Here is a 13779-nt window from a genome sequence, read left to right as displayed (position 1 = left end):
TTTTCCTGGCAAATGTGTCTTTTTCTCAATGAACTGATATTGTGACAAGTGTCTTCAGTAACTGAATAATAATATTAATAATAATAAATAATAATATATTAACATTATATTATTATTATATGAATAATTATATATATATATATATAGAGAGAGAGATAGATATAAACATCATTAGAAATTAGATAATAATAATATAATACGTATAATAATAATATACTACTATTATGTTAATATTAATGGGAGGGCAAACCACCAGTGACCAATGAGAGAGGGATATTCTGTCCAATCACAGGTGATTTTCAGCTCGCCCCGCCCCTGCCCCCCATATATGGGCATTTTGGTCCACAGTCGGACTTTTCGTGCTCTGGTCGAAAAGTCGACAGATATATGAGTTAGGCCGATAATCAACAACGCTCAAAACAGGTCAAAATCAGTATCGGCAGCGACGTCTGTCTAAAATTGACAGATATATGAGTTGGCCGATAATTAATTAAGTTATTGGCAGGGAAAATTCAGTATATTTAAATCAGGAGAAAAGGAGACAATTTTGTCATAAACAAACAAAATATCATACACTTAAATATTATTATTAATATTAATAATTTAATATTAATTAATATTAAAACGTCAGTACTCTTTCATGAATAATAATTATTACTATTATTGTTGCTATTAAATTATTATTATTAATTAATATTAAAACGTCAGTACTCTTTCATGAATAATAATAATTATTAGTATTATTATTGCTATTAAATTATTATTATTAATATTACTATTATTATTATTACTACAATTACTAATAATTATCACATCACAGTTTCAAAATTACATTTGACTTTACTTTGTCATTTCTTTACTGATATTCCTTGATTTCAACAGATGCATTTGCTGATACTAACTATCATTGTCTGCCTTCACTCAGTGTCCTGCGGTACAACTTCACTTTTTGTAACTTGACTAACCTTCTCAACTTCCTGTCTCTTGACTGTCCTTCCTGTCTCACAATCCAACTGCCTGTAACTTGACTGACTTTCCTGTGTCTTAAACTTTTCAAAAGTCAACTGTGTTCACCGGGATTTGATCCTGTGACCACTGGGTTACTAGTCACCTGCAATCCCCACTGAGCCAAATCTGCAGACAGTATAAATAATTTCGACGTTCCTCCTGATCTCGGTTTCAGCAGTGAAATTCATTGACAGTTCAACTGATATATGACTCAGGCCAATAATCAACTCAGTTACTGGCAGGGAAAATTCAGTATATGAAAATTCAGGAGACAAGGAGACAATTGTGTCATAAACAAACAACTGTTTGTTAACTTACCTGTTTCTGGGCAACTTCACCTGATTTATTAGCCAAAATGATATATCACTTAACTTTACATGCCTTAATTTATTCTGCAATATCACAATCAGTATCTATACTGTAAGAATCTCCAAACAAATGATATTTTAAATAAAATAAAATAAAATATCAGCTGCTATATATGTCCACTCTGCTAATATAAGGGTAATATGGTGTTGGAAGAGAGAGACAATTTTGTGTTTTTAAACTGTTAAAAATGTCCATTGCAAATTACTAATATTGGTAAATTAGACAGATATATCAACTAACTTTATTGATGCCATGTAAGTCAAATTTCAACTGCCCAAGGTTAGACTTGAAGCAGCAACCTCATGGACACTAATCTCTTGCTCTACCCACTGAGCCAAACCTCTAGATAGCTGGCATGCTGTCGACGTTCCCTTTATCCCAGTATCAGCACTAAGGCTTTTGAAAACTGACTGACAAATGAGTCAGCCGATAATCAACTAAGTGCTTGGCAAGGAACAGATCATCGACGATTTATATCAGAAGAGAAGACAGATATGTCAGCCTACACTTTATTCATGCCATGAAAGTCAAATGTTACATGCCACAGGTGGGATTTGAACTCACGACCTCTGATACACTGACCACTTGATTTAGCAACTGAGCCAAATCTCCAGACACACTTCAAACTGTCGACCTTTCATTTAGCTCAGTATCAGCAGTAAGGCCTGTCGAAAACTTGACTGATATATGACTCAGACTGATAATCAACTTAGTTCTTGACAGGGAAAATTCAGTATTCAGTATATGAAAATTCTGGAGACAACAAGACAATTGTGTGTTTTTTTAACAGTTATAAATTGCAAAGTAGGTCATTGATGACTTATATCAGAAGAGCAGAAAGATATATCAGCCATTATTTTATTTATGTCATGAAAGTTAAAAAATCACCTGTCCCAGGTAATACTTGAATCCCCAGCCTCAGAGATACTAATCACCAGCTTTACCCACTGCGCCAAACCTCCAGACAGTTCAACTCAACTAATATATGAGTCAGGCCGATAATCAACTAAGATTTTGGCAGGAAAAATTCAGGAGGCGATGAGACAATTGTGTGTTGTTTAAATGTTTTAAATGTTCATCGCAACTTAACTTGTAACTTGACTAACCTTTCTGTCTCTCAATCCACCACCCCAATGGTGTTCTCTTGAAGCTTTGTCAACAGCCGCACAGTACAAGTCTTGGTCGTGGTGAGTGTTGTGAGGTCATCCATGTGTGCTCTGACAGGTGGCAGCTTCAGGACAGATCTCATGTGCTGTCCTTCAACACCCAGCAAGATGCTCTAATGATCATCTCCTTGGCCATGGTAAAGGCAAGTGGAAAGATGGTGCATCCAGTCATAATGCCTACTTCGAGGTATTGCTTTACAGTGGTTTACTCTGCTGTTGACAAGCGTAGTTGCACATCCCACAGGTAGGCTTTGACAAGACTTGTGAGGGCCGCTGGGACCCTGAGGAAGTCGAAAGCAGTCCAGAGGAGGTTGTGAGGGACTGAGCCAAAGACATTGGCAAGGTCCAGGAACACCACATGAAGGTCTGTACCCTCCTTTTTGGAAACCTTGATCTGACGCCAGATGGTAATAGCATGTTCCAGGTAGCCGGAGAAGCCTGAGATGCCCGCTTTCTGGAATGATGTGTCAATCAGTCGGTTTCTTTGCAGGTATCTCACCAGCCTGTGGGCTCCCATACTAAAGAAGTTTTTTTCCCCCTCAACATTCAGGAGAGTGATCTGGCAAAATGGGCCGACTTCTGATGAGTCCTTTTCCTTTAGGATAAGGATTTCTCTGGCTCTTCACCAGGATGTCCTGCTTTTGCCATACCATCTTCCTGAGCCTCCAGAGGTATCGTAGGACATCTGGTGCAATATTGTAAAGTTTGTATGGCACTAATTTGGGACCTGGGGCTGATGAGGCTATGCTCTGTGCATCATTTTCACCACTTCAGACCATCTGGGTATGCTGATGTGTAGTTGGTGTGTCAGATGATCAGTTGGTGGGATGTCAGGTGGCAGGGTGACCTCTTCGTGGTGTCAGTTGTCTTTACAGGACTTTTCCAGATGTTTTTTAAGGTCTGCCTTTGACACAGAGAGACTTCCACACTTCTCCTTTGTGATCCAAAAAAGCATAGCAAGGTTAAAGTACAGCATGTTGTCTAACAGAGCAAGTCATAGAATAGCACATCATTCAACATAGCATAAAATGTCATATCATATTGGTGCCAAAGCAGACTGAAAGATTGCAATGCTTTTTAATTTTTTTAAATGGCAAGAAGCAAATCTCTTGAAGGAGGTGAGCCATCGTTCATTTAATTAGCTGCACTTGTGCTCTATCTGCTTTACTGAATAAAGGTTAATTGTACCTCTGAATTCAGTTGAAATCACGTGAATACTCAGGCTCAGAATGTGGGATTTATTAGCATAAATATGTTTGTACATTCTCACCATCCTCATTATTATTATAAATTGCGCAGGGGACAGATACTAACACCCAACAGTTATAACACAATACTGAACATTTCAACAACTTATACAAAAAAAGAGACAAAGGAGGAAAACATCATCGTAGAGGTAAGAGGGGCGGAGGAAGAATCTTTATTCCTCATTATTCTTCTGGATTTTGGCTGCTCTCTCTTTCAACTTTTCTGCATAAAAGTTAAAGGACTCCTGGAAAGAGAGAGAAAGAAAGACGATTTAGTATCAAACATGTACAAAACAAACACTCACCTGCGAAATACTGAGGCTGTAAGGTGTGTTTGTGTGTGTTAATATCTTGCTCCTCTTTCCAAAAGTAAGCAGCAGTGGAGCCCTCCTGGGTACGTCAAAACAGTCTCCACTCTCCAGCCAGGTTTGTCTTGTTTCATCTTTAAATCCCCACTAATACACAAGTAAGGGATTTGTAGCACACTCCCCAAACACACACTCTCTGCCTCTGTTCCTGGCTAATTAATCAGTGTTTTGATCCAGACAAAGTGTTGTGGTGGGTGTTTTTTTATGGAGGGGAGAAGGTGAGAGCTTTTCTGCAGATTACGCAGGCCTCTTACATTGTAAGTTTGATTATTAATGTCTTAATTACTGCTGATAAAAACTGTAGCTGTTCGCTATAGAAGGAGGGAGAGAGTGAAATCCTGGCAGAAAGTTAAAACACCTTAATGAAGGTGAGTTCACCCACATCATCTCCCTGGATTTGGTTTTATTTGTTCAGGTTTTGAGATATCAGTCTGAAATTTTAGCTTCTCCAAACATATTTTGGGGCTGAATTGGAAAATTAAAAAAAAACACTAAAAAAATCCTATTCAGAAAAAATATTTTTGATATTTCACAAATCTCACTGTGAACACTAGAGCTATTTTCTTGGAACAAATCTGTATGTTTTTGCTGTTGTGGTGCTGCACCCTGTATATTGACAGAGAGCAGGGAGAACAAGGACAGGTGGGTTTCTACTTCAAATGTGTTTTTAGAAACTTCTTAACATCCCGACTGTTCACCTTCCCCTCTCCTTGCAACTCCTGCGACTCTACTCTGCTTATAAAACCCAGCAATCACTTAACTATCCTGACATCTGGTGAATAATGCAGCAGCTCCTCTGCCTTCATCCCTCTTTCTCCTTCTATCTTTGCACTGCAGGTGAATGACTGGAAGGTAAGAGGTGGGCTCTGTTCTGCACCTGCCTCGAGGGGACAGCGCATTAAAGTGCTAGTGCTGAGAGAGCTTCTGTGTGTGTGTGTGTGTGTGTGTGTGTGTGTGTGTGTGTGTGTGTGTAAGAGTGTGAGAGTCCTTTGCCAAAAATAGGGCTACATCAAGTTACAAAACGTGCAATGTGCTGAAATGCTCAAAAACACTCAGAGCCAGAAACGGAGCGTGGCTATTGCAGTGACACCATCTCGCTTACACCATATATGGACTCTGACACACACACACACACACACACACACACACAAAAACACACTCACACACACACACACACACACACACACACACACACACAGGAGGCAAGCTGTAGGCCTGTGTACATAGTACATATTGAACTACCCTGAGCACGCTGACCTCTCTGTCACATATCTGTTGCGCGCGCGCACACACACACAATGTAAAGCATTAGGATGCCAACTGCCAGCATTGGTTTAGGTGTTGCGATGTGTGTGTGTGTTTGTGTGTTTCTATTTGTAAACAGATCTGTTCATAATATGCTGTACATGTCTGCATGTTTGTATCAGTGTGGAAAGGTGTGAGTGCATGTGAATGTGTCTAAAACTTAAAATTTCTCCACAAAAGCAAATTGAAATTATGAACAGATTCTGTTTAACATCCTAAAACGCAGGATGCAATCACATTTGTAGCTTATTGATTGTGTAGATCATCTCCTTCATGTATAAACCTGTGTGTTTGTGTGTGTATGAGCGACTCACGGGGGGCTCGGGGAAGGGTGCCTGCTCTCCTAGGCTGCTGTAAAGGTGAAACAGTCGTTTGAGTGACAGCTCGTCTAGGTCCATCCCCTCGTTCTTCATCTGCTCATACAGAGCCTTCGCTGCCGGTAGGTCCTTATCCAGAACTGCCAGACGAGAGGGGGAGACAGGGAACGTCAGCAATGAGACAAAACTTAACTCATCAAATTATTCTTCTTCTTATCTGAATGACAATTATTTAAAAAAAGTGGATTTGAATTATACATAGTATAATCATATATAGCTTAAATTGAAAAGCGTTTAGAAAAGGTGCACTACATTTTAAAAAAGTCAATAAAATTCAGTAAATAGAAGATAGAGAAAAAAGAGAGAAAAAACAATGTCTATTAAAACACATATGAAGACTAAGCCTCTGGTCAGGAAACTTTATCACTCTTTTCATTTTCAGAAATAATACATCTAAAAATAATACATCTAAAATAAGTTATTTTCTGGATACTGTCTCCATCCTCAGATAGGCAAACCTGAAATGATTTAAAGTATGTTCTGTACCTAAAACAAGCAGCTGCATGTATCAAAGAGACAAAAGTGGAAAGTAAGGTCACTGGGGTTGAAAAACGAAAAGAACAAGGGAAAAGAAAACCCCTCAAAGAGAAAAAAAAAAGATGGAGCGGAGAACAGAGGCGAGCAGTGCATCGCTAATTGTGTCCCCTATGGCTGCCCTGACCAGCCGGCTAGCTGATGCTAATTAAATAGTCATGTCTGCTCATCTCTGGTGTGACAAGGTACGAGAGAGGGGAGACGGGAGGGTGAGAAGGTGAAAGGAAGGGGAGGACATGAGGAGAGTTAGGAGGTAAAATAAAGGAGGGGAGGACAAAAAAGAGGAAAAGAAAAGAACAGGAGTGAAAAGGTGGAGAGTGCGAGAAGAAAAAAGTGTGGGGAGGAAAAAAGGATGAGTGGTGGACTGTGTTGCGATTAGCACGCTAGGCTAGCCAGGACAGCTAACTCATTAGAGGATGTGTTCTTCTAACCCCTGAATGTCTTGAAGGCACACACACACCTTGATGCGATGCATTGTTAATGTGTCCGCAAATGTTGATTTCGACGCAGGCTTTGTGTTAGTGTATAAATGTGTGTGTGTGTGTGTGTCTTACCATGACACTTCATCATGTACGGGTACAGCACCTCCTTCTCAGTGAAGTCTGGAATAAGGCTCAGCAGGACCTTGATCTTGCCCAGCTGTGTAGACAAATATTAATTTTCATACAAGAAAAATATCAGCAGGATTCCCACACATTTTCATGGATAAAATTTCACTTATTTCCCAATATTTTTGAAAGACCCATAATACTTTTTTTCTTTTTTACTTTTCACATTTGCACGGCATTTTGTAGAGCTTCAAGAGCTTCAAATTCTATTTAAACATAATTTTAGCTAGCTGGCATAGACGGAGGGAGAGAAGTAACGCAGGGAGAAAATGAAGAAACGTTTGTGATGGTGAACAAAACATCACATATTGGTGTTATGTTACATTTCGAAATAAGATCATCTTATTTCATATGTGCTTAGACCCCCCTTCAACCAAACACCCTCTCTCTCTATTTATCAAACCACAAGTGACACAAGAATGAGGTCCAGTTTTGTTGCAGTCCAATCACATTACAATATGCCCAGGGCATCCTGTAGCTCACCTGGTAGAGCAGGTGCCCTGTGTGCTGCTATGTCGTTGAAAAAACAAAACAAACAAACCCAAAAAAAAAAAAAATGTGCTCAAAGTTTATCTTAGGTTTTTAGCCCAGTGATGCCGAAGTAAAACTGCCTATCCCTGCTTTAACTTAATCTGCACAATTTTATCATTACTAACAGGTATCATGAAAAAGGTGCACAAACTATTCTTAAAAAATATAGATCCTAAAGAAAAGAAGTGTTGTTTTACCTGTCCAGGACGCTGAGACTTCGCAGCCAAGTAGGAAGTCAGCACCTCCTTATTTTCAGCCACAGCGTTACAGCGCTACAGCAAGACAAGAGGGACAAAAGAAACACGTGAGTGATAACATGAAGGGAGGTCAAGACTCTTCAACTTGTGCTCTTTCACCCGTACGTACAGTATATAAAACACACGTGCACTCCACCACACCCACGCATTCATATTAACACCCGCGCGCCTACACTCAGGTTAAAAGGTTAATTATGGATTTAATAACTACTCGTTTCTTTATGAATTTAAATGCACGGCACTGTTCACATCAGAAAGCATAATTATACTCACTTAGTCACACTGTAGGCCATATTTAGTGCTCAGTGGAAATATAAGTACAGCCTGAGATGTTCATTGCCTGAATAGCTGTGAAACTTTAATCAATTACTGGAAGATGGAAAGTCAAAGAGATGAAAGATGACAAAGGTTTTAAAGACAAACCTGAGAACAGGTAATTGTTCAATATTCATTTTGCAACTAAAAATCATACATTATATAAAAAGGATCTGTTGCAGCTGTTTTTTAAAGACAAGAATATGCACTATGCAGGGCAATAAAAGCAAAAAAATAAATAAATGCCAACATTTTTGGTATTTATCTACAGCAATACAGTGTTACTCACTGACCTATGTGTACACCGATATGATACATCTTTCATTGAAGGGTTCCTACAGTTTGAGGCAAGTCTGATTAAAGACTTTTGAAGACTTTTCGATGCAACTTTGAATGAAATTTAAGACCAACTTTACGATAACCAAAAATTGAAGGGAAACAACAATAACCAACATCAGTTACTCAGTCAGGGCCAATGCCCAAATGTTTATTGTGATGTAAATCATGACTATTTATATATACTATATAAGCAAATTATTTTTTTCCCTACCTAATTGCTGAGACCATCAAGTCTCTCTTGTAGTGTACTTAACATTACTGTGCCAGTTCTTTTTGTGATGGCAGATGCACGCATGAAATACAATGCATAATGTACACATTCACTAGGCGAAAAGAGTAAAATTTCTTCAAATTACATTTCTGTGTTACTTTTATGAAACATTTTCAAATAAACTAACAGTTTTGGATGATTCTCTCCCTGAGACAATCCTGACAATACTTATGAGGACAAGTTAGACCTATTTTGACTGAATAAAGTTCCATAAATGAAGTCATCTTACAGGTTGGTCATATCAGCAGATATATTCAAATTGGACTGATGCTAATATTTCATTTTAAGCCTTTATCAGTTGGTACTGATGATGTAATGATAGTATCCTTCACCCCTAACTGTAATGGCTATTTTTAGGGTAAAACTTGATCAGATTCTTTTGATCAGATGCTTTTTTTTTTTTTTTTTTTTAAAAAAAGAACAATTTCAGTGCACTCGACCTTAATAATTCGATATACATTTGAACATGACAAGATTTTAGAAATTATGGAGAAAGTCTGATAAGCAGAAGACTTGTGTTGCTGCGTTTAACCTGTGCATGACTGCTGCTGATGAAGACATGCACGCATACATATGATATAATGTGCTGTGTGTATTTAAAGTGTGTGTGTGTGTGTGTGTGTGCAGGAGATGCATTAACGTTGAGCGGGTATGTTCTCCTGGCTGAGCAGCAATGGGGTCCGATTACCAGCCAGTCATAAACTAACGTGTTTCCCTCCGTCTGCACCTCGTACAGAATTAAAGGCCTGTAAGGCTTTTAACAAGCACACTGACACACACACACGGAAAAAGCTGCCTTCTTTCGGAGTCACTAAGCGGCAGAATGGCTTGAGTACAATCAGGCAATTAGACCGACACTATGCCACTCAACTTTGCTCCGTGCTCTCACTCTCTCTCTCTCCCGTGTTTTGTTTCCCCCTCGCTACACCGACCGCTCCCAAAGGTGACGCCACAACCGACCGGGCCTGCCGCCTCCCCTGCTCCTCACACATATTGCCTAAAAGCCCTGGATACCCAGGGAATGCTTCCTCCTCTTCCTCAATGACTCCCTCGTCCCGACACACACATGTACAGCTGTAGACGAGTGTGTAAAACCTCGCTGCTTCCCTCCGTCACTTCTTAATGACTACCTTCATCCCTCTCGCTCTCCTCTCGCTCCCCGCTGACCTCACCTCCTTCTCTCCTGATAGCCTTGTCATCATTATTGTCTGCTCGCCTACTTAAAAGCTTTTCAGAGTTTTGGGTCCTGCTTCACTTGTGATGGAGGGATGCAGGAGTCGGGCCGCTTCCCTCTAGTGACCCTCGAAGAGCATTTTCGAGGGGAGAAAACAGGCCATGGTGAAGGAAAAAAAAAGGAGCGCAATAGTTTAGCCAAAGGTCACACCAGCGGAGTTTGAACTTTGTGTTCAAATGAGAGAACATGTTTAAGCGTCATCCTTGTAGTTTTACTTCCTATCATCATTAATATTGTTCCTGCAGCTTTGTTTTCTTGTTACGTTATTTGCACAAGTATTTAAATGTTCTGAGTTTGGAGGGATCGCAGCCCAAAGATGTATCAGCAGGTTTAGACTAACAACAATTTTGGCCTGTTCTTTTCCAGAGCAATTTACAATTCAGCGCCGGAGTCATGATTAACAGTTCAAATTTGACAGCAATCAAATACTCTCGCTGATTAGCGGGACGTCTTTACAAAGCAGGCTGTTAATATCTGCTGCCTTCTAACACTATGTTTAGCAATTTTATTCTGTTTTTGTCATTAGTTAGAATTTTTTGTATCAGTATTGCCTCCAGATTAATAGACATGTCCTAGTTTAAAGTTAAAATGTCTGTAAAGGACTTTGAATTGTGTACGAACTGAACTGTGTAATCTTTATTTGTATTTTCTTTATTAATCAATCTCAAAGTTGGTCTATAAAATGTCAGAAAATTGTTTTTATTTATTAATTTTTGACATTAAAACTTGATAACAGGACTATTTTTTTAAAATTGTTCTTGCTTCTTCTTCCTCTCTAATAAAAAAAAAATCGAGCCAAGATGCATATCAAGCAAGAAGCATATTATAGCTTTAAAATCATGTAATCCATAGTTTGTGTTTAAATAGTGATGAAGATGAGAGTAGTGAGTAATGTATCTGTTCATTAACATGCATGCTCGTCAGACATCCCTGTTTAAAGATTGAGAGGGATAATCACTCAAGATGTCAGTGAGGAATGAAGAGCAGACACACGTCGTCTTCATGTCTGAGAGGATCTACACGGTTTTATATTTCCAGTTTCCTTCAGTGCTCGAATGGTCCAGAGGAGCTGCTGTAACTGACCTACTTGGTAAATGAAAGATAAAAGGACGAAATCAGGCCTCAGCAAAAAGCCAGCTTTTATACTTTTAACACATGAAGGACACTTGACTCTGCCTCAATATCACGCCGTTTTCAAACGACTACAATTTGGAAAAACACATTTGCTTTTTTGAAATATGATGCTTTAAATTCACTGACCTTTGGAAGCATGTTCTGTGTATTAACTACAGCTGCACCCTGAAAGTTAAAGATCTGAAACATCGGCTGGAGACCCCTCAGTTCACTGAGATTCTTCGGGCAGGCTTTATTTGGTTTTCTTATTAGTCAGTGTACAGCGTACTTTCGGGAATGTTTCTGCCCCCAAGCATAGCTGCAGAGTAAGCGCTCCTCGCTTTCATGCTATTCTTTGGTTCAGGCAGCTGTGGACCCAGACCCGGGGTGAGTCTGAGTGAAGGCATGTGTCGACAGGATCCGTCATTTCCACACTTTCAACTCAATGTCTATGCAAGCAACAATGCAAAGCATTCTGGTAACACCATGTTACGTTTCGAAAGATGGGAAGACAGGGACTCACCGGCTTTGGGAACTCCTGGAAAACTACGGGTCGGGTACAACTCTGGTATTATATATTAACTACTCAGATTTGATTGTGTTTGTAGCCCTTTGTGCACTTGTTCAAAAAGTACTTTGATTAGATCTTTTTTTGCAGCAAATTATGATTTATAAGAATTTAACATCAATTATTTCTTATGTCCAAAACACAGAGCCAATACATGTCAGGGTGAAAATGAGAGAAGCTCAGATTGTGTGTGAATATGAACCGACTAACACGGATTCCTTTCGCTCATGTTAAAAAGTGATGAAGTGTAGTAAGTGAGGGAGTTAAGTAATACATCTGTGTTCATTAATGAGCGCTTCAGTCACACATGCAACTGAATGACTGAGAGGGGTAATAACTCAGCCAGTGAGAGTGAAATAATCACACAAGAGAGAGGAGCGTCTTCAACTCCATCTTTCTGTTTTTCTCAGAGTATTTCTTGATCTCTCTTTCTGCCTCGTCCTCTTCATCCTTCCTCCTGTCTCTCACCCATCGAGCTTATACATATTCATGTCCCCAGGCTCAATGCAAAGTCATTGAGCTGTAATGTATGAACTGTGTTAAATAAGTGAAGCAGTAGGAGGCCAATTTTCAGACCACCAGACTCATTGGTGGAATGTGGGGGAGCACTTCCTGACATAAATGTGAGGCCGGATGAATAAGTCAACGATTGTGGCGGAAGAATGTCTCCACCTCGGGTCTGACAACTGGACGAATGCATCTCCAGCTCCCTTGTTGATTTGTGTTTTTCTGCAGATTTTAATTACTTTGATGCAATAATTTAAAAAGCAGCCAAGCAAGAGACACTCAAATGGAGAAGTGCACACCGGGACAAAATGCTCCAGATGATTTAAAATTTAGTTTAAGTGGTCACAAAAAGTTTAAAAAAAAAAAAAAAATTTATAGAGCTTTCTCCTCATGCTGCGCAACCTAAATAATGTAACTGCACTATACGGCACATTGCAATGTTTTTGCATTTTCTTTGGTATCAAAAAAAATGATTTATTTAGAGGCAACCCATACCATCATCATCTCCTCTCCTGTTTGCACAAAGACAAACTGGTGAGTGATGAATGCATGTGATGAGAAACACAACCTGACCTGGAAACCATGGATTTCTTCACTTCATGTTTAAAAAGTGATGAAAAGAAGCGAACGAGAGCAGCAAGTGATGTATCTTTATGCATTTGCATGAATGCTTGTCAATTTCCCTCCAGTTTTAATAAAAGTGCATCTCATCTCAGCCTCTGCCAACCACAACTGAAAACCTCTCTCTCTCTCTCACACATGCACACACAGACACAGACACAGACACAGACACAGACACACACACACACACACACACACACACACACACACAGCTTACCTTACCCATCCCAAACAGCAGTAAAAAATATCTACCTAAAATCCTGTTTTTCAATCTCTTGACACAGATTTGGAAAACACTGAGCTCAAAATACATTGCAGTGATAATTAAAAGTGTTGGCTCTCCTGCTTAAACTTTTGGGACACACACAGAAACACAGAGACACACTCATACTCACAGCCAGCATGAACTTGGCGTCTTCAACTTTGTCCACCTCCAGCAGCTGGAGGAAGAGGTCTGTAGCTGGTCTGTAGCAGGCAAAGTGGTTGGCTAGTCGCTCTGCCATAGCACTCACTGCAATACAGTATGCACATGTGGTCAAGTGTTTTTCAAACTGTTTTTCAAGCTGGATTACATCATTTTCATTGTCTTTTTTTTAGAGTTTTCATGCTTTGTATTTCTGTTTTTTTTCTAAATACATGTATGTGTTGTGTGTCTTACACTTGTCCAAGGCTTTGTCATTGTCCTTTTCCAAGACCTTTCTAAAGACGAAGGACATACTGGGGTTTGGGCTGTCTGGACTCGTGTACATCGCCTCCAGAATCTCCACTGCTGAGTCAAAGTCACCACTGATGAGGATGGGGAGGGGGATTAAAGGTTAGTTCAGTTAAAAGTAGATCAAAAGTACAACTAAAAAGCTTTAGATGTTTTATCCCCAAACAGATATTAAGAAAACAGGCGAAACGAACCCTGTTCTGAGACAAGAAGAGTGATTCTGCAACACCCTAAATAACATACATATATATATATATATATATGTGTGTGTGTGTGTGTGTGTGTGTGTGTGTGTGTGTGAGCGTGTGTGTGTGTTATATAATGTATGT

General features: G+C 39.4%; 1 protein-coding gene across 1 annotated transcript in view; it reads right to left on the bottom strand.

Annotated features, from left to right (window-relative positions):
- Positions 1 to 3767: 3767 nt before the first annotated feature.
- The window catches only part of lrpprc (leucine-rich pentatricopeptide repeat containing), a 74407-nt gene continuing 64395 nt past the window's right edge, over positions 3768 to 13779 (bottom strand). Inside the window, exons 33-38 of the mRNA XM_042501937.2 lie at positions 13397 to 13524; positions 13134 to 13249; positions 7711 to 7785; positions 6929 to 7013; positions 5778 to 5920; positions 3768 to 4035 (exon numbers count right to left, since the gene is read on the bottom strand). Coding sequence (XP_042357871.2) covers positions 3964 to 4035; positions 5778 to 5920; positions 6929 to 7013; positions 7711 to 7785; positions 13134 to 13249; positions 13397 to 13524 — 619 coding nt within the window. The 3' untranslated portion in view covers positions 3768 to 3963. The remainder of the gene's footprint in view (positions 4036 to 5777; positions 5921 to 6928; positions 7014 to 7710; positions 7786 to 13133; positions 13250 to 13396; positions 13525 to 13779) is intronic.

This window comes from Plectropomus leopardus, chromosome 13, assembly GCF_026936395.1.
Source record: "Plectropomus leopardus strain MGB_pleo_1.0 chromosome 13, ASM2693639v1, whole genome shotgun sequence".
Lineage (NCBI taxonomy): Eukaryota > Metazoa > Chordata > Actinopteri > Perciformes > Serranidae > Plectropomus > Plectropomus leopardus.
This window is presented reverse-complemented; position numbering and strand designations above follow the sequence as displayed.